Source organism: Glycine max, chromosome 9, assembly GCF_000004515.6.
Source record: "Glycine max cultivar Williams 82 chromosome 9, Glycine_max_v4.0, whole genome shotgun sequence".
Taxonomy (NCBI): domain Eukaryota; kingdom Viridiplantae; phylum Streptophyta; class Magnoliopsida; order Fabales; family Fabaceae; genus Glycine; species Glycine max.
In genome coordinates this window covers 19,126,337-19,144,735 of record NC_038245.2, presented here as the reverse complement: position 1 = coordinate 19,144,735, position 18,399 = coordinate 19,126,337, and the positions used below count along the sequence as shown (strand labels likewise).

The 18,399-nt window shown below is 32.3% G+C and overlaps 2 protein-coding genes and 1 non-coding gene across 3 annotated transcripts; 1 reads left to right on the top strand and 2 right to left on the bottom strand.

Annotated features, from left to right (window-relative positions):
- Nucleotides 1-134: 134 nt before the first annotated feature.
- LOC100801815 (fatty acyl-CoA reductase 2, chloroplastic) lies at nt 135-10,052 on the bottom strand. Its single transcript, XM_003535054.5, has 10 exons — nt 9,653-10,052; nt 9,430-9,533; nt 8,915-9,114; nt 8,728-8,828; nt 8,413-8,623; nt 7,894-8,055; nt 7,102-7,168; nt 1,506-1,520; nt 960-1,357; nt 135-355 (listed from the first exon to the last, which is right to left on the bottom strand). Exons 1-10 carry the CDS (start codon nt 10,050-10,052, stop codon nt 187-189), a joined length of 1,827 nt encoding a protein of 608 aa, XP_003535102.2. The 3' UTR covers nt 135-186.
- LOC102669033 (beta-glucuronosyltransferase GlcAT14B) lies at nt 4,693-6,846 on the bottom strand. Its single transcript, XM_014762075.3, has 4 exons — nt 6,306-6,846; nt 6,099-6,174; nt 5,875-5,990; nt 4,693-4,904 (listed from the first exon to the last, which is right to left on the bottom strand). The coding sequence occupies exons 1-4, from the start codon at nt 6,829-6,831 to the stop codon at nt 4,759-4,761; spliced, it is 864 nt and encodes a 287-aa protein (XP_014617561.1). The 5' UTR covers nt 6,832-6,846; the 3' UTR covers nt 4,693-4,758.
- Nucleotides 10,053-16,497: 6,445 nt separating the features above from the next.
- On the top strand, nt 16,498-16,569 carry TRNAG-UCC (transfer RNA glycine (anticodon UCC)). The gene has a single exon. It is a non-coding gene; the product is annotated as a tRNA-Gly (tRNA).
- Nucleotides 16,570-18,399: the final 1,830 nt, after the last annotated feature.

Genomic DNA, 18,399 nt, shown 5'->3' with positions numbered 1-18,399 from the left:
AGAAATTTGATTATTCTTATTCTTACTATTAAAATACATTATTTATGAATAATGAAGCATACCCTTGTTGTAGTTGTTACCACACCATATAGGGTTCTATGAAAGAAAGAAAATCACACATTTTAATACAGTTGTTTGTTTGTTGCAGCATAAAACTAGTGAATTACATAGCACAATATATGTATGTCACTGACTCCCCATTCCTCTCCCCTTCATGACATGTCTCCTTAGTCCAGGTATATGGACATTGGTGATGTAGTCATTCCAATCGATGCTCTTTACATCAAAGTCAAACTCCCTCTTTTCTTCTTCAGACATGCTTTCCATCAATCTTTGTGTGTTACTGTTATCAAACCTGCATCACAGTATTTTTTTTTTAAATCAGTAATTTATTCCTCATAATATGTACAATTGTTTTTTTGTCGATTAAATAGTGTAACACTAATCACGTAAAAAAATTCACACTATCGTTTAATTATAAATTATCATATGGAGTAAATTATTGACTTTTGTAGTAAGTACTTTAAAAGTCATTCCTACCATAATTTCTAATTGACTATGAAAAATTATAAAATAAGTTTATTAACTTTTATATTATCTTTCCATTACATATTATCATATGTTAAATATATTGACTTTTATAGTAATTATTTTAAAAGTTATGTTTATCATGATTTTTGAATGTCGATGAAAAATTATAAATTTTATATTATCATTCAATTATAAATTATTATATATAATAAATATATTGACTTTTATAATCACTACTTTAAAAGTTATGTTTATCATGATTTTTGATTTACTATGAAAAATTATATAATAAGTTTATTAACTTATACACTATCATTCATATTTATCCACAGTAAAAAAATTTACAGAGTGCATGCAAATTAAATTTGAACCACTAGTGTTGCCCCTAGTTGAAGAGTGTGAAATCAACAAATGAGTATATATCTAACCTTCCACCATAAAATGTGTATGGTTCATAAATGTTGGCCAAGTACTTTGCTTGCTCCACTGATTTTCTGCACATGTTTTCAAGTTTCTGAGACATCTTCGCCTTTGAGGAGGCCATAGCTGTGATGCCTCTTTTCTGAATAGCATCTCTCCACAGGTGACCAGAGAATTCTTCTGTGGAGCTAAAAAACTTCATCAGTGGAACTTGAATTGGCCTACCCATTGAGTCAATGCATGGTGAGGAACTGTAGTGTTCATATAGAAGCCTTGCCAGGTCTTGGAAGACTAGAGGGTTCACTACAGATGAAGCAATTTGGTACACATTGATATCTGGCTTTTGGTTCATTCCATGCCTTGCCATTGCAGCTAAGGTTGCATTAACAACCATGTCAGCTGGGACCTATATGATGAGAGCAAATGAACAATTGTTTAGTGTGAGAAATGAGAATTACTAACCAATCTATGGAGTTTAAGAATTTTTTATTTATTTTTTACTTTTTAGATAATGGATTGTGTGAAACACAATGAAATTCTTTGATGTCACTTACCACATCCAGTACTCCCACTACTAGAAAAATTGGATTTTAAGTCGGTTCTTATGGCCATGTCACGACGGTTTTCAACCGTCGTTAATGCCAACGTCGTAAAATGTATAAGCTATTTTACGACGGTTATGGGAACCGTCTTAGTATGTGCTAAATATTACAACGTTTCTTCCATAACCGTCTTAAAGTCTACAGATAAATTTGCGATATGAAGACGGTTACCATGACCGTCTTAATAGGTGCCAATTTAAGACGATTTTTATGACCGTCTTAGATAGCATGTCAAGATTGCATACTAAGACGTTTTATGGGAAACGTCTTTGTATGTTATGCAAATTTACGACGGTTATGGGAAGCGTCTTTGTAGGTCTATATTATGTTGTCATTTTATGACGTTTTCGAAAATCGTCTTTGTATGTCTAAGTTTTTTTTTTATTTTCTTCGTTTTATTGATGCATTTTTTTTACATTGATCTCTGGTACCTATAAATTAAATCAGACCATGCAAATTAAATAATAACATCAAATGAAATCTGAACAATAGCATCAAATGACATGCATCCTACATATATAAGTCCATGCAAATTGAATATCCTTTTTTGAATTAATGATCCTCTAATGTATCCAACATACAAAGTTGTAGCCATAATTGTTCTAATTCTTTGATGAAACCACGAAAAATGCACTTGTACATAATACAAATCAAATTTAGCAACTGCTTTTCCTAAAAGATAAAAAGTAAGTTGCCCAAAACACCTCAATAGGCATAACAGAAATCCCACTGATAGGCATCACAAAGCCAGACAACTTAAGCCTTTACCTAGTATTCTTTATCATGCTCCTCTAGACTCTTTGTGAGCTCATCAACTTTCTTTTTCAGATCTGTTGCCCCCTCTTCAGCCTTTTTAACAGCAGAGGACTTCTCTTTTACAGAATGCTTCAATTCTTCAATATTTTTAACAAGCTAAAAACACAAAGGTTCAAAACCCAAATATCAGCTTCACAAACTAGAAATATTTCAAAATATTAGAAGCATAAGGATTTGGTACATAATCTTAAAATTGAGCAAACAACAAATCTAGAACATCATTGACATACATTTGCTTTGTTGGCTTCTTCACTCCTCAAAGTGTCTTCTTTATTATTTAGTACAGACATTTCCCTCACAAGATTCTGGGAAAGTGCATCTACCTTCTCTGACAGAGATTTCATTCCTCCATAATATTGATCTTCTATACTATAACTCTCATTCCTCCATATTAGTATGAACTAAAATGTAGTTCATACTATTATTTAAAGTTTTTTTATAATAATTTTCTAGAAGCACTTAGAATTAAAATTTACTAAAATCAAATAAAATTTATATTTCCTTCAAAAGGCCATAAAAAAAATTACCGTATATGTTACCAATAGTACAAAAAATAATAGTTAAAAAAGAAGCACATTTTGAAGCATACGCAGAAATCATAGGCAAAAGATGGCAAACAAATAAGTAGTTTAGTGCTTTTTTATTTCTCATCCTTGTAAATTGTTTTTTTATTAATTAGGCATAACATTTTTTTTTACTGTCCAAAGTAATATATGAAACTCATACTTATCTGTAAATCAAATCTCTTGTTGCTGCCCGTATCTGTGACATGACTGACTTCTATGCAGATCAGGACATCCTTCCAATCCTGAATAGAGTATAAAATCTTTGCTATACAAAAATATTTGTCTTGTAATAAAAAAACGTATACATTCAAACTTTTTTACTATTACATTCGATTGGTTATATTCGAGTTAAACTTTTTTACTATTACACCAAAATATTTTTGTTTTTGGTGAATATTCAACTATGTGAATTTTTCCTCTATTATTTTAATTATGCATTAGTTTATTTGGTAACTTAACAAATAATATTTAATAAAAATACTATGTGCATGATAGTATAATAATAGAATGTTATGTCAATATGATAATATTAATGTCAGAATGTCTTAGAGTGACATGTTAATATTTCTATTAAATATTATATGTTAAGTAAACAGATAAATTAAAATGCCACAACTAAAATAATGGACTCAAATTCAAAAAAAAAGAAAAAAAATTGAAGGATGACAGCAAAGGCCTTACTTGGGTTAGTGCTAATGATGACAGCAGTTCCACCCAAATTGCAGCTATTTGGAACAAAATTCTTTTGATAATACTTCAAAAAACTTCTATGAATTTACACTGAAATACTAACCTCATACTCCAAAAAACTTTCTTTTAAGTGATCAGCATCAACAAAAGTGTATGTGAAATCTACTGTCTCCAATAGATCAGGCATATTAGTAATAACAAATAATGTTCGAAAGCCACTTGTAAAAAAAAGAATTTACACTGAATCTTAGCCTGTAGTGTTGCGCCACATTAGCAGGCAAATTTACACAGTGATCACCTCACATCATGGCTGCCTTGGAATTTTGGTCATGGTCCCCAGCTCTTACTTCTTGTTTGAGGTTATTGTCTCCCATCTTATTCTTATTTATAAAACGAAAGTCTTGTTAACAACTACCACATTGATTAAGGTATTAAAAAAAAGAAATTTTTTATATGTAAATTATTTTTTGAAAGAATTAATACGTAAATCATAATACGAGAAATAAAAATTTTATATGAAATGTAATTTTGCATCTTTTAATAAAAAAAATTACTTTTAATTTTTAATAATTTAATTAGTGTCATTAGGACATTTATTAATATTTTTCTATAAAGAATAATTAAAGTGTTAATTTTAGTTAACAATATGATAAATTTAAATTTATTTCAAATATACTTACAGAACTAAATAACTTAAGTATTTTTTTAGAGAATTTTATATTTAATAACATTCTTTGCAACTTACGAGATATTCTTTCAACTAATAAGTGTGCTTTATATTGATAACAATCCAATGAATATATCTACTTTAATGATCCACTGTACCTCAACCAAACAGTGACCACCTTCAATCCCAAATCTGAAGAATAATTAATAATAACAATTAAAATTATAATCGTTGAAGTTGTGAATTTACACTTACCTCACACAGGCATATTAGTCATGATTATCTGCTATTAGAATAAGGAACCTAACTTGACTAAGCACTTCAATGGTAAAATAGAATGGAAAATGAAAAGTTGCAACTGCAAGGAAGAATGCTTAACAGCTTAAGTATCAAAAAAATTTTAAAGAGGTTTTGACTAAGGTATAACGATTGGAGATGCATCACCACTTAAGCAAAGCAAATTTAATTAAAAGCAACTTCTAATATATTGTTGGATATAAAAAAGAAAAGACTTCACCTTTGGATAGTACATGAGTACGGTTCGAGGTAGGTTGTCCCATCCCCATATGCAGTAATCAATGAAAGATTTTGACAGTGTCATCCAAGCCGAACCTAACAAGAGAAAATTTTTAGATAATCATTGATGATAATATTCACTTTTCATAGGCACACATAACCCAAACTTCAAGATATTTTCATTCTATGAACTGTATTATTTACTAATTACAATTTATTTTTAATAAATAAAAATCAGTTAAGCAATCACAATCCACATTTTGAAAACAAGTGCAGTTATTTCCAAATAAGAAGACCAATTAAACACATCTCGATAACAAAAGTCAAGCAGCACACAGTCCACTTGTCAAGTTCAAGAAAGAAGGCTGAGTCATGATGCATAATAGAATTACCATACAAGATCAGTTAAAATACAATCCACACATCAAGTTCATTATGGGAAGACGAGACACAACACATAGCAACATTATCACACAAAAGCAGTTCAAAGATAATCAACAAAAGAATCTCAAAGCACCACAATTAATTTTAAGTTGCTGCACTATAGCAAGAATATGTGTCTGCACTATACTCATCCAACTGGCAGAAAAAATCATCTTGCTATTAACAGAAAACTTAATGTATCCTTCCAAAAAGCTGTTTCCTTTTATTAAAGTTGAAGCAAAATCCTGTAAAGTGAGCTTGTCCCCAAAATATGGTGTATACACCATTAAATTTTAGTAAGTAAAGATCACAATGCATTAAGAATAAAAAAAACATTACAATTGAAACTAACAATTAGAGAAATCACGAAACGCCCAGAATCAGTCATGGTGCATACAATCTCTTCAAAACCTTAATTGTCTTACAATCTCTTCACATAAAGCTTCCTTTTAATAAAGAAAGCCCTGCGCAAGCCAGGATTCATACCTTGCCAAAATTAACAAAAACCTCTATACAAAAATAGAATACCTTCCCACTGAACCACATAAAACCAAAAGTAAAAACGGGAAACAAACTTTATTTCCTTCCCCTAAAAAGAAAGGAAGCCAAAAGCAATATTAACAGACAAGAAAAGGATCTTCACCTGTGAAAAGCTTGAAAGCCGTTGGCCTACTCCTCCTCTGCGTAATCCAAAACACATCTTGCTTCTTATTCATATACAAACCCGGATCAACGATGATCGGCCTCGCACGCTGATGACTAATCATCACAAAAACCCAATCACATAAATCACCAAAACAAAACCCACACACAAAATCAAAATCAAAATCAAAACAACACCATCATCAAAAAAAAAAAAAGACTCACTCTTTCCATCCAATGTCACTCGTATGATCAATGAAATTCAGATCCCGCGGCAGGTACGAAAACGTATGCAGCAGATCTAACCATCAAAAAACAAGAGAGAAAAAAGACATAAGCAAACAAAATTATAGAGACAACTGTTAACCAGTTACATACTCAGGACTCGAATTCGAGAATGAGACAACTGATTAAGCTGAAACAACCTCGTACCATCTTGTGTGACAAGTGGGTAATCGGAGGCGCTAAGATTGATGAACCAGTCCCAATCCCCAAGCTCCCTCAACAGAATCGCGACGGCGTGAAGCGTGTTTGCGACCATGGTGGGTCCCCTGTACGTGACGAGATTCGCCTTCTTTATAACCCTCACATTCCCGAACCGCTTGAACAGCGCGTGGCCCTCCACGAACCTCACCAGATCGGAGCGTTCCTCCGGCGAGGATTCGAGGTCCAGGTGGACCACGTAGCGGTTATTGGGGTGGTAGAGGGCCAAGAGGACGCGGGTGACGGCGGCGTCGTCACCCTTTGAGCCGGAGACGAGGTAGGCGAGGCTCGGCGGAGGGGGGAGGGAGGAGACGACGGGGAGGGGGCGGAGCTTGGATTCGACGAAGACGGAGTAGGAGGCGGCGGTGATGGAGCGGTAGAAGGGGAGGATGGGGGTTCCCTCCGGGGAGGTGAGGGTGGCGAGGAAGAGGAGGAAGAGGGAGCAGATCTTCGTGAGCCCCAAAAGCAATGTCATTCTCACAATTTTTTTTATTGATCTAGGGTTGTCCAAGCTTTCACCCAATTAAAACGTGCCGCGTCAACAATAAAAAGTGGAAACACAATGTTTTCAAAGGCGGTTTTGAAAAAACGATGTAGTAAAACATATTTAAAGTCGTTTGTGAGGAAACCGCTTTTAAAAAGTTACAATTATTTACAAAATTGCCACCGCTTTCCTTATTACATCGGTCTTTATATAACCGACGTAAAACCACTGTCGTAAAATGCTTTTTTTCTAGTAGTGTCCATTTGGATCTACCAAGAAACCTGTTAGCTGCCCTTTCCCATACCAGAGAACTATTGGATCCATCATCCTGGAAGTTAAAAGAAAAACTTATTACAACGAAGACGCCGAAAACATCAAAGTCTTATCCCGTAGGTGAGGTTGGTTACATAAATTACACATGTCATTCGGCACAGATAAAAGAAAAACTTAGTTAGTTATATGAGTGACCGATCTAGAACCCTAAGACTATGTTTGGTTAGGGAGAAAGGAAAAAAATTTGGTGGATATCATGTGAAACCCACACCTTCTACACTCTAGTTTAATAAAAAAAATTCTCTTCAATTTCTATTTTCTTTATTTTTATTCTCTAAATCAAACACAACATAAGTTAGGAGGGACAATTATTTTAAGAAATAAAAAATAATTATTATTATGAAAAGAGTGAAATAATAAAGACAGATGATCAAATATACAAAAATTAAAGGGGACAAAATATACATATTTATTTTATTTATATGTAATTTATTTTATACGAGGGCTGCATTCGCCACTGGTTGTAACGTGGATCCGCCACTGGTTATATCAACAAAATTTAGAGTGCAATTTTGAAATACGTTGAAGTATTTGGTAAGCATTTAAAAAAAATATGAAAATCAGATTCTAGATTATTTTGAGAAGTTATATAAAATAATAACTTTTGGAAAAAGTCTAAAAAAAAAATTAATTTTTTGTGCTATCTTGAAATCACTTTTTATTAAGCTTAAACAAATGGTCTTAAGTTCCTTTTCTTTTGAAAAAATGGTAGTGACTTACCTATTTCCTTCCATCCACCCAGGAAATGGTTCACTGAAAGTGCTCTCAATAACACTTGGTCGCATTACAACAACTGGAATATCCCCTCTCAATTTGTCAATCATCATTTCTCCCATAGCCTTTGTGAACACATATGTATCCTGCCACCCATATCTTCTTGCCCTGTTTAAGAAATTACTCAACAATCAAATTAGATTACGAATTTCTAAATAGGAGGTTCAACCTTTCTGTTTCTATGATCATTTTACATAAAGATGAAAATTGGAAAGATAAATAATGAGTCATTTAAAACATAAAAAGTTTTAAAAAAACAGTATGTGGCTACAATTGCGGTTGCAATGTCAAGATTTTAGTCCTTCAGAAAAAATGTCAAGATTTTAGGAAACTTCACAATTCACAATTATAATTGTGGTTGCATCAGCCGCATTTATTTGTACTTTTCCAAAATATCAAGGACCGTGACGAAACCACAACCATGCTACAACTACAATTTAAAACCTTTATAAGGAAACTCAATACCTCTCTAGACCAATCTCCTTCATTTTCTGAGTTAGTAAGTTATCTTCAATGTCCCCTTTGTAATTTGAAACCAGATTTATTTCTCCTTCAATGTCCAATGTGGGAAGGTATTTTGGTGAAACTTCAGATATATATTTTTCTCTTGCTATGCACTCTCCAATGCTAAATGGTCTCTCCATGATCCTACCTTGCTTTTGTCCATTGACATATGCTGCACATTACAAGCAAGGACTTTGTCATTTTGTTATGCGATGTAAATCATGCTTAGCACATGGATTTAAGTTTTTAAAAATAGAACCATTCTTGTGTTTTTACCTGTTGAAACATGCAGAAAGAGCTTGAGCTTCTTGCACTTTTTGGCAATGTTCATAAGGCGGCATGGCCCTATGGTGTTTATGTTGATAGCAGTATCATATCTGATCACATTAGTCAAATGATTACACAAAAAAAATGGGAATGTATCATTGATGGAGAAGCTTTTTGGAGAGTTATAGAGGCTAACCTTTCATCAAATGTTGTATTAGCTGCAGAATTTACAAAGACATCTACCTCCTCTGCTATAACATTAGATATATCTTCATCTAGTCCAAGATTGTGTTCACAAATATTGCCTACAACAGGAACTAGCTTGCTCAACATAAAGGCTTGGTATGATTTTCCATGGATTTCTTGAAGGCATCTGAAAAGTTGTGTGTTTATGATCTAAACCACACAAACAAAAATTTAACATGAGATTAAGAAATGAAGCCATGAGCAAATGCAAGGTGAAAAAAATAAGATGAGAAAACATTTTCTATTTGTTCCTATTTTAAAATTACAAAAACATCTTATTTCACCTTTTTTTTCTTCTATATTTTCAAAGATTCATATAGAAACAGTGAAAACAAAAGAAATCATGTATTTACTATTTCAAGTACTAATCTTGAAACAAAGTGAAATTAAGATGTCATTTTTGTAATTATATGTGAAAATAGAAATTTTTTCTCAAACCTAAAATTTCGTATACAAAAGCCATACTTCATTTTGCAATCTCTCCATTGCAGCTTGGTTATTCTTTGCCTTGATCAAAAGGTACATTTTCCCCACATCTGGTTCTGTCCTTAGAATCTTCTCAATAAAAACTGAATTAACAGCAAACAAATGACTACTCACCAATATATCATAGTCAAAACCAATTAAACCATTGAGGAAACTTAAGACGCTAATCTCCACAAAAGAGTATATATATTAGACAAAATACCTTTGGCTAGAAACCCAGTTGCCCCAGTAATGAAAAACTTTTTCCCTCCAAGAAACTTGACAATGCCTATTCCATCTTCCAACCCTATCAATGTTGTTGTTCCACCATAAGGCACCAAATCCTTCACCACAATCTCTGCCTGGCTTTTCCCATTTTGTGACAAGACCAAGCTTCCTGCATCCATTAGAGTTACTGCAGCTTCATGATCTGTGCCAACCAATGATGATCTTTCTGTCAACACAGAAGACAAGCTTCCTGAGGATGAGGACTTGATCACATTCTTCCCACCCCCTTGGCAATACACAACATTTCCCTTCCTCCTTGAATGGCACAACTCATTGTTTTGTGACACTCCAAATATGAGTTTAGTGAGTAAACTTGAGGAATAAGAATAAGCCATGGACAAGACCCCAATGATGATGACTTTGCAGGGAAAAAAATGAGGAACAAAGTTCAGACAAAACGGTAGTGCTAGCTAAATGTGATTGACTTGAAACCTTGGCTAAAAATTTCTTGATGAACAAGAAATAATAATAAAAAAAACAAGTAAACAAACTCCACTCTATAAGATAAGAGAAGGGGTTTGGTTGGTTTGGTGCACAAAGAGAATGAATGAATGAAGGGGAAAAGAAAAGTAGGGTGGATTTAAGGATGAAGGAGATGAGACTTAGGTACTTATAATAATAATTTTTTTTTGTGGAAATGTGAGAGTATATCTCATGAGAAAACTCTCTTTTTTCCGCATTTGTCACACCTCACATGAAGGCACGTACGCATGCACCTAAAGCTTAGATGGCGGGAGCTCTCTTTCTTTCACTTGTTTTGATTATCATTCTCTCTTCTTGGTAAGTGGTGGTTTCCTATGTTCTATTCATTATTAGAAAATATAGGGGAAGAAAGGGTGTGAGTGAGACACTCACGGCTAGTTTTGGTTCTCCCTTGAGCTGTATCTTTGGTTTAGCCACCATGAATACATGTATCTATGGTGGTTATGTTAGAATTTATGTCTCACGTGATAGACATGTGATTTATGTAGAGACTAATAAATAAATAATTAATAATTAAGGACTAAATTGCAATTGGGTCAAATAGGAAAAATTTCTAGAGATAAATGCTACTTGATGGAAGTAGGGATTATAAAAGGGGGTTAAACGTGAATCAAGGTTTACTTCGTGATAGAAAAGTGTTCTCTCTAATCTTTAGTCATCACAATCACAAATGTAAAGAGGCAGAAAGAATAGTCAAGGGAGTGCAATCTTGTTTATCTCCTCTTCCAAGAAATCAAAGTACATCAGAGAGAAGTCTCATTATGGAGAAATATACGCATTATTGATTTATTTATTATTTGTGAGAATCATAAGTTTCAAGATCATGTTGGTTTCCTATAATTGATAATCTAGGAAACCCTTAAAATTTTTACATGTTAAATCAAAGATATATATACAGGTTAGCTAGACTTAATTGTATTTTTTTTGTCCCCTTATTATTATTATTTTGCAAATTTAGTTCCTTGACTTTATTTTTCTTGTGCAAAATTTGATGTCATTGTTTTATTTGTGCAATTTTGATTAATTTTTTAAGTTAAAATTCAATATGTAGTAGGAATGTTGACGTGAGAGTACAATAGAAATGTCATGCTTGTATTTTTTGTTAAATATGGAAGGTTAAGTTTACACATAAATCAAAATTACACAATTGAAATAAATAAGGAGTTAAATTTAAAAAAAATGGGGAGAGACTAATTCATAAAAGAATAATAATAAGGAAATTAAAAGCATACCTAATGTATTAAATTATTGATGATTATTCTTTAGCATTATTAAGAGTGATGTCAAGAAGGGGTCAAATTTTTTAAGGGATCATTTGATTTGCTAAAATTTACGGTACTGGACAAAATAAATATTAATCAGAGGAGGACAGGACAAAAACTAAACTTCTTGTTACTCAGAAAATCATGGGACAACTTTTTGTCTCAAAGTGTTTAAAAGACATGCATATCCCAACCTCTCTTATTTTTTGTCCATTATCAGTTAGCGTATCATGTCATATATTTCAAATTTGCATTATCTACTAGCTACAACATGTAATAATTTTCTATTAAAAGCTTTGATTAACTCCTTAATAGTGGTATGAACGTTTTGGACTTAGAAGGTCAAGTGTTCCATCAGTTTTGGAGTTGAATGACCAAATATTGAATGACATTAATGAGTGATAATGACTATTAAATGCATTCTTGATGATAAAATGTTTATATATAGCACATGTGTTGTTGGTTAATTTGAAAATCGAGATGATACTGGATAAATCTGAAGTCGTGTATAACACTTTCAGATTGAATCAAATTTCGGGGTTCAACCAAAATTGTTCAATCGGATAAAATCAAAAGATTATAATTCAAGAGTTTTGTTTTGGTCTTGTATGTTTTGTCACCCGTTATGCTTTCTGAACCAGAATGATTATTTATGATCAAAGAACAGGTGGTTTTTGGCGGTTGATGGAAGTTTTTTCTCTTTTAAAAATTGCCGTTGATGGAAGTTTTAGTAACTTTCATGTAACTTCCAACCGTTGATGGAAGTTTTAGTAACTTCCATGTAACTTCCAAAATTTGCCTAAACCGAACATCTCGTTATTACATTAAAACAAGTGTGCACTCTTATTTTAACATAATAAAGAGATCAATTACACTAAAATGTCCAACAAACCTCCCCCATTTTAGTGTAATTACCGATCAAATCACCAAAGTCATAACATACAACAAACTACTGCATAGATGAAATATCGTGACGATTGAATTTCATCTTAGCAAATTACACGTTTCAAATATTCGAATATCAGGGTGTCACTAAGGATTGAACCCTTTCTATTCATAATGAATACATGAAGATAATCTGCACAATAGTTTATAACATTACTCTTGCTCGACACTAGTTTATTAGCCTGTGTCCCTATCCTTCATAAGCATATCAAAGCCAAGTCCCAGCTTCTTGAAGCGGCTAAACTTCATGCTTATATAGGTAGTCCTTTTCTTTCTTGCACCTGCAAATGTAATTTTTCAAAAGAACCATTGAGAAGTTATACTTCAACCTCCCTAACTTACAGAACCGAACACATTCCTTTTGGGATACTTTCGATGATGTGTTCCAATCTCTACATGCTAAGCTTTCCACATTGAATTCAGCACCTAATGTCATATTAGATGGGAATTGGGTATCTTAACATAAGAGATTTCATATGGACTTTAATCCTAATCCCACAGCCGACCTTTTCACGAGATCTCTACTTAACCCTTTGGTTAAATGATCGGCCAAATTATGTTGAGTTCTCACAAACTCCATTGATATCACACCATGCATGATTAACTCCCGAATCATGTCGTGTCTAACACCCAAGTGTCTAGACTTCCCATTATACACTTGACTATATGCCTTAGCCAAAGTTCATATGGGGTAACCTTATTCCTTTTGTTAGGAATTCGGTTCAACAAGTAACAAGCTGTCAACATAGCCTCACCCCAAAATCCTTCACTTAAACCCGAATAGGATAACATGGAATTCACCATTTCTTTCAAGGTTCTATTCTTCCTTTCGGCTACACCATTCTGTTGTGGTGTATAAAGAGCTGTAGTTTGATGTATTATTCCAGTAGATTGAAAATAAACCGGATCATAATACTCACCTCCCCTATCCGTACGAAGAGTTTTGATTAGCCCATTTTGATGAAGTTCTACCTCTTTCTTATAAATTTTAAATTTATCAAGAGCTTCATCTTTTGTATTTAATAAATATACATAACAATACCTTGATGCATCATCAATAAAAGTAACAAGATATTTTTTATGACCTAATGATGGAGTAGCATGCAAATCACACAAATCACTATGAATAAGGTCTAAGACTTTAGTCTCACTTTTAACATCCTTAAAAGGTTTCCTAGTGATCTTGGTCAACATGCAAGTTTTGCATTTTTCAATGTTCATATCAAAAGGAGGAATCATACTTGTTTTTGACATATCTTTTAATCTTTTGTAATGAACATGTCCTAATCTAGCATGCCAAATTTCTGATTTTGTCATATTAGTTATAGAACTACACGAGGCCATACAAACAGATTCATGAACAAAAGGAACATCAATATTTAATTTAAACATTCCATTACAACGATAACCAAATCCAACAAATGAACCATGTCTTGACAAGATGTACTTGTCACTTTCAAGTACTTGCTTGAAACCACAATTATTTAAAATCATACCAGACAATAAGTTCTTACGAATACCAGGTACAAATAAGACATTATCCAAATACAAACTTTTTCCGGAAGTAAAAACTAAATTCACACAACCTAATCCTAGGATTGCTTCAGTTGCAACATTGCCCATCTTCACAATAGAGCCATCATCGATTGGTCGAAATTCCTTGAACCAACGACAATCTTTGCACACATGGCTTGTTGCTCCCGAATCAAACCACCAAGCAACGTCATCATCCTGCACATAGAATGCATCAGATATTAGTGATACATAATTTGAATTCGTATTCGAATTAAAATTATTCACTACAATCTGACCTTGTTGCTTTTCAGGATCATTAGACCCACTTGGACCAGCCTTGTTCTTTCCTTTGAACACCCGGCAATCCCTCTTTAAATGACCAGGTTTCCCACACTTCCAACATGACAATTTTGTCTGTTTGTTTGGACCTTTGTTCTTATTTCCTTGAAATTTTCGTTTGTTACCTTTAGCATTGTAATTTTGCTTAATTGTTCCACTTTCCTCTACCATATTAACGGAAGAGGAACCTGCTACGTTTTTATCATTGACTTTGTCAATTTCTTGATCCCTCGGCGACTCCTCAATCATGAAATGACTACCGAGTTGAACCAGAGTCAACTCTTCCTTCTTATGTTTCAAAGTATGCTTGAAGTCTTTCCAAGAAGAAGGCAGTTTATCAATTATAGATGAAACTGCAATGGATTCATCCATTTTCAAATCATGTTGAGTAAACTGACCCAAAATCCGCAGCAGTTCATTATATTGTTCCATAACAGGTCTCGAATCAATCATTTTGTAATTAAAGAAATTACTAACTAAGAATTTGTTACTTGAGGCATCTTCTGCCATATACTTGGATTCAAGAGAGTCCCATAATTCCTTAGCAGACTCAACATTTTGATAAATATCAAAGAGAGAGTCAGACATACCGTTCAGAATGTGTCCATGACAAATGTAATCGTCGTTCTCCCATTTCGAACGCTTCCTTGTTTGATCTAGAGTTTCGTCTTCCATAAACACCGGCATCGGTGTACTCAGCACATACACCACCTTCAATGTTGTCAAGAGAAGGTGCATCTTCTTCTGCCATCTTCTGAAATCCTGCCCTTCAAACTTGTCCAACTTCGCAAACTTGCTTATCATCTTCGAACTATCGTTCATCATCTCGAAAGATTTGATTCAATCTTTTGTTGGTTAATTTGAAAAACGAGATGATACTGGATAAATCTGAAGTCGTGTATAACACTTTCAGATTGAATCAAATTTCGGGGTTCAACCAAAATTGTTCAATCGGATAAAATCAGAAGATTATAATTCAAGAGTTTTGTTTTGGTCTTGTATGTTTTGTCACCCGTTATGCTTTCTGAACCAGAATGATTATTTATGATCAAAGAACAGGTGGTTTTTGGCGGTTGATGGAAGTTTTTTCTCTTTTAAAAACTGCCGTTGATGGAAGTTTTAGTAACTTCCATGTAACTTCCAAAATTTGCCTAAACCGAACATCTCGTTATTACATTAAAATAAGCGTGCACTCTTATTTTAACAAAATAAAGAGATCAATTACACTAAAATGTCCAACATGTGTTTGGTCTCTAAGCTCACATCTTTCATTTTCGTCTGATATACCATCTAAAAAGAAAGAGTGGGAGCTTGGAAGAATCAAAATAAAATAATTCTTTCATGGCAATATGGCTGGAGGTATATTCTGATTATGTTTTCCGCATTTGTTAAAGACATGTGTTTCGTTTTGTTGTTTGTAACACCACATGTTTGATATTTTAGTTTTACTCAACAACCTTATCATGCCTCATGTATTTTGAATTCACATTATCTACTAATTTAAATAACCTTATCATGTCATATATTTAACATTTACATTACCAACTAGTTAACTTGCTTGTATGTATTCTATATTTTGAATCCTCATAAAATATAATAATGATGTATATTATATTAAGATAATAGATATTAAAAAAGATATTTTAATAAATTTTGTATTATTATTTATATTTTCTATTGTTAATCAAATAATACACATGTTCAAAAATTATCCTTTAATTCAAGTATTTATCCTGTAATATATTGTGTAACATATGCAACCTAAGTGACATATGAGCACAAAACATTGAAGCTTCAAATGCACTATATTCTATAGATAATCATAAATATCAAATGTTAGAAATTATATACGTTCAGTTCAAGGGGGGGGGGGAGGGGGGGGGGGGAGGAGAAGTGTAAAAGGAATGCATGGTAATGAATAATAACTCCAGCTGTTTAATGAATAATGTATAGGCTGAAGTCAAATAATTACATAAGAATTAAGAAAATTTAGGTAACGTTGATTAGGGCAAAATGCAATAGTTTATTATGACCAGTTCTCTTTGATTTCATCCTTATATTTAATTACCAAATGTTACCTTAGCTTAACATCACAATATTTTAAAAATCACATATTTGTATGGCAATATGTGCTTGTTTATATTTTATTAGAACAAAAATCAATTATACAACCGAGCCATGGAATTAACATTCAACTATAAAAAAGTATTGAATGTATTTCTCTTAACATCTAATAGCGTTTGTAGTCCAACGGTTAGGATAATTGCCTTCCAAGCAATAGACCCGGGTTCGACTCCCGGCAAACGCATTATTTATGTGATTTTTTTTTTTTTTTTATTAATTTTGGCAGATACGTGCATGGGACTCGTAATTTGGTACTGTGTATTTATTTTACATAATAACGGGAAGAATAAATTTCACTATTAATTTTATATTAGTTGGCATCATAAATAAATAGCATATAACAAGTTTCTTTAAGGGCATATAACAAGTTAATATTAATAAGATTTACTTGTAATTTTTATTTTCGATAAATGAATATTTTACAATTATTTGTGCTTTATGATTGGATGATATATTTGTTTTATATTATTATTACATCACCATTAAACTTAACTTATTAATCATAATCAATTTATGAGAGAATTAAAGAAATATCTTTATTTTTAGGAATCAAATATAAGTATAAGAAAATTTATAACAATTCATACACCATGTTCAATTATTTGAACTAAACTTTCTTCATAATAAAAAAAAATCTTTATATCAATGATAAAATACTAAAATTATTATTGAATTTCTTCAACTTACCTTTTTATATTGTTTACAACATTTTTTATTTACTTAGTTTCTACTCCACTCTTTCCCCTAGAACCCTTTTTTTTATTAGGGAAAAACCTAACAAACAAGAATCTCATATGAAAACACACACAAAGATACATACCATATAAAAATAGTGAAATACACATAATTTAACATGATTTGATATCTCTTATTTACATCCTTGAAAATGGCCGGATAAATATATTCATCATCTTAAATACATATTACAATTTTCTTTTCTGAACAAACTTTAAAAAAACTCTAATAATATGTCATCCTACAAAACTCAAATCTCTCACTCAAGATTTACAAGAAATGAAAAATATTCTCTCACTCACAATAAATTTTCTCATATCTCTTTGCCCCCACATCTCTTCTATTCGGGATGTCCCCTTTCACATGACTATTCCTTCAATTTGGGATGATATATCTTTTTTGCACATGACTCCTCTTTCAATTTGGGGCTGTATATATTTTTTTCTCATGATCCCTTTTATAATGGTTATGAATGATGTTTAAAGACTTTTTTGGACAAACAACAATTAATTACTTCTTACAATACAAAAGAGTATCATCACACACAAACCAATAATATGATTACCTTTTTCTCATCAATTTTTTGGTAAAGCGTGTTTTTTTTTGTAAAGAGCTTTTTTCTCATCAATTTATTATATATCAAAATCATTCGCATGATTTAATGTTTGGAAATTTGCAATTGACATTTCCAAGATTTTCTAATTGCTATTTCATAAAGAAAATGAGTTTGTCCAAATTTCTATTAGTTTTAATCCAAGCCTCCATTATTATACAAATTACTTGTATTGATACAATTTTTTTATCCTTGAAAATTGAAGACAATATCAGAAAAATTTCAATAACTCATGCACTTTAGTCAAGTAAGTTAAACACCATGGACTGTATTAATAGAATCCTAAGAATATGATTATAGAACCCTCACAAGTAAATTTGATCTCTTCAATTCGCAAATTTTGTAGCCCCTCCTTGTCTTTATTTACAAGATGTCAACCAATTTATACTTATTAAGAAAATTGGTTAATTTTTTTTTGTCCTAAATTAGAGATCACGAGTGTCTTCCAACCTATCGCTCGTGATGCATGGCTACCACTAATAGATCGTTCTTACTCATGTGAACGCAACAAAACCTTACACTACTCCGTCAATCCTTTGGATTAAAATTGATTAAGTTTAGGTACTAGCATTAAATTTGTGTGATTATAATATTATGGTTAAATTAGTTTTTTGATCCTCTAATTTCTTATTTTGGTTCAATTTAGTCCTTTAATTTTTTTGGATT

Excerpts from the sequence above, each read along its gene's own strand:
- LOC102669033 (XM_014762075.3), bottom strand. The coding sequence starts at position 6,831 with ATGACATTGCTTTTGGGGCTCACGAAGATCTGCTCCCTCTTCCTCCTC. Across the intron at positions 5,991-6,098 it reads AGTGACATTGGATGGAAAGA|TCATCAGCGTGCGAGGCCGA; the intron begins GTGAGTCTTTTT and ends TGTGATGATTAG. Across the intron at positions 4,905-5,874 it reads GGCTTTCAAGCTTTTCACAG|GTTCGGCTTGGATGACACTG; the intron begins GTGAAGATCCTT and ends TTCTCTTGTTAG.
- LOC100801815 (XM_003535054.5), bottom strand. The coding sequence starts at position 10,052 with ATGGCTTATTCTTATTCCTCAAGTTTACTCACTAAACTCATATTTGGA. Across the intron at positions 8,829-8,914 it reads AATACAACATTTGATGAAAG|ATATGATACTGCTATCAACA; the intron begins GTTAGCCTCTAT and ends TAATGTGATCAG. Across the intron at positions 8,056-8,412 it reads AAGGAGATTGGTCTAGAGAG|GGCAAGAAGATATGGGTGGC; the intron begins GTATTGAGTTTC and ends TTTCTTAAACAG.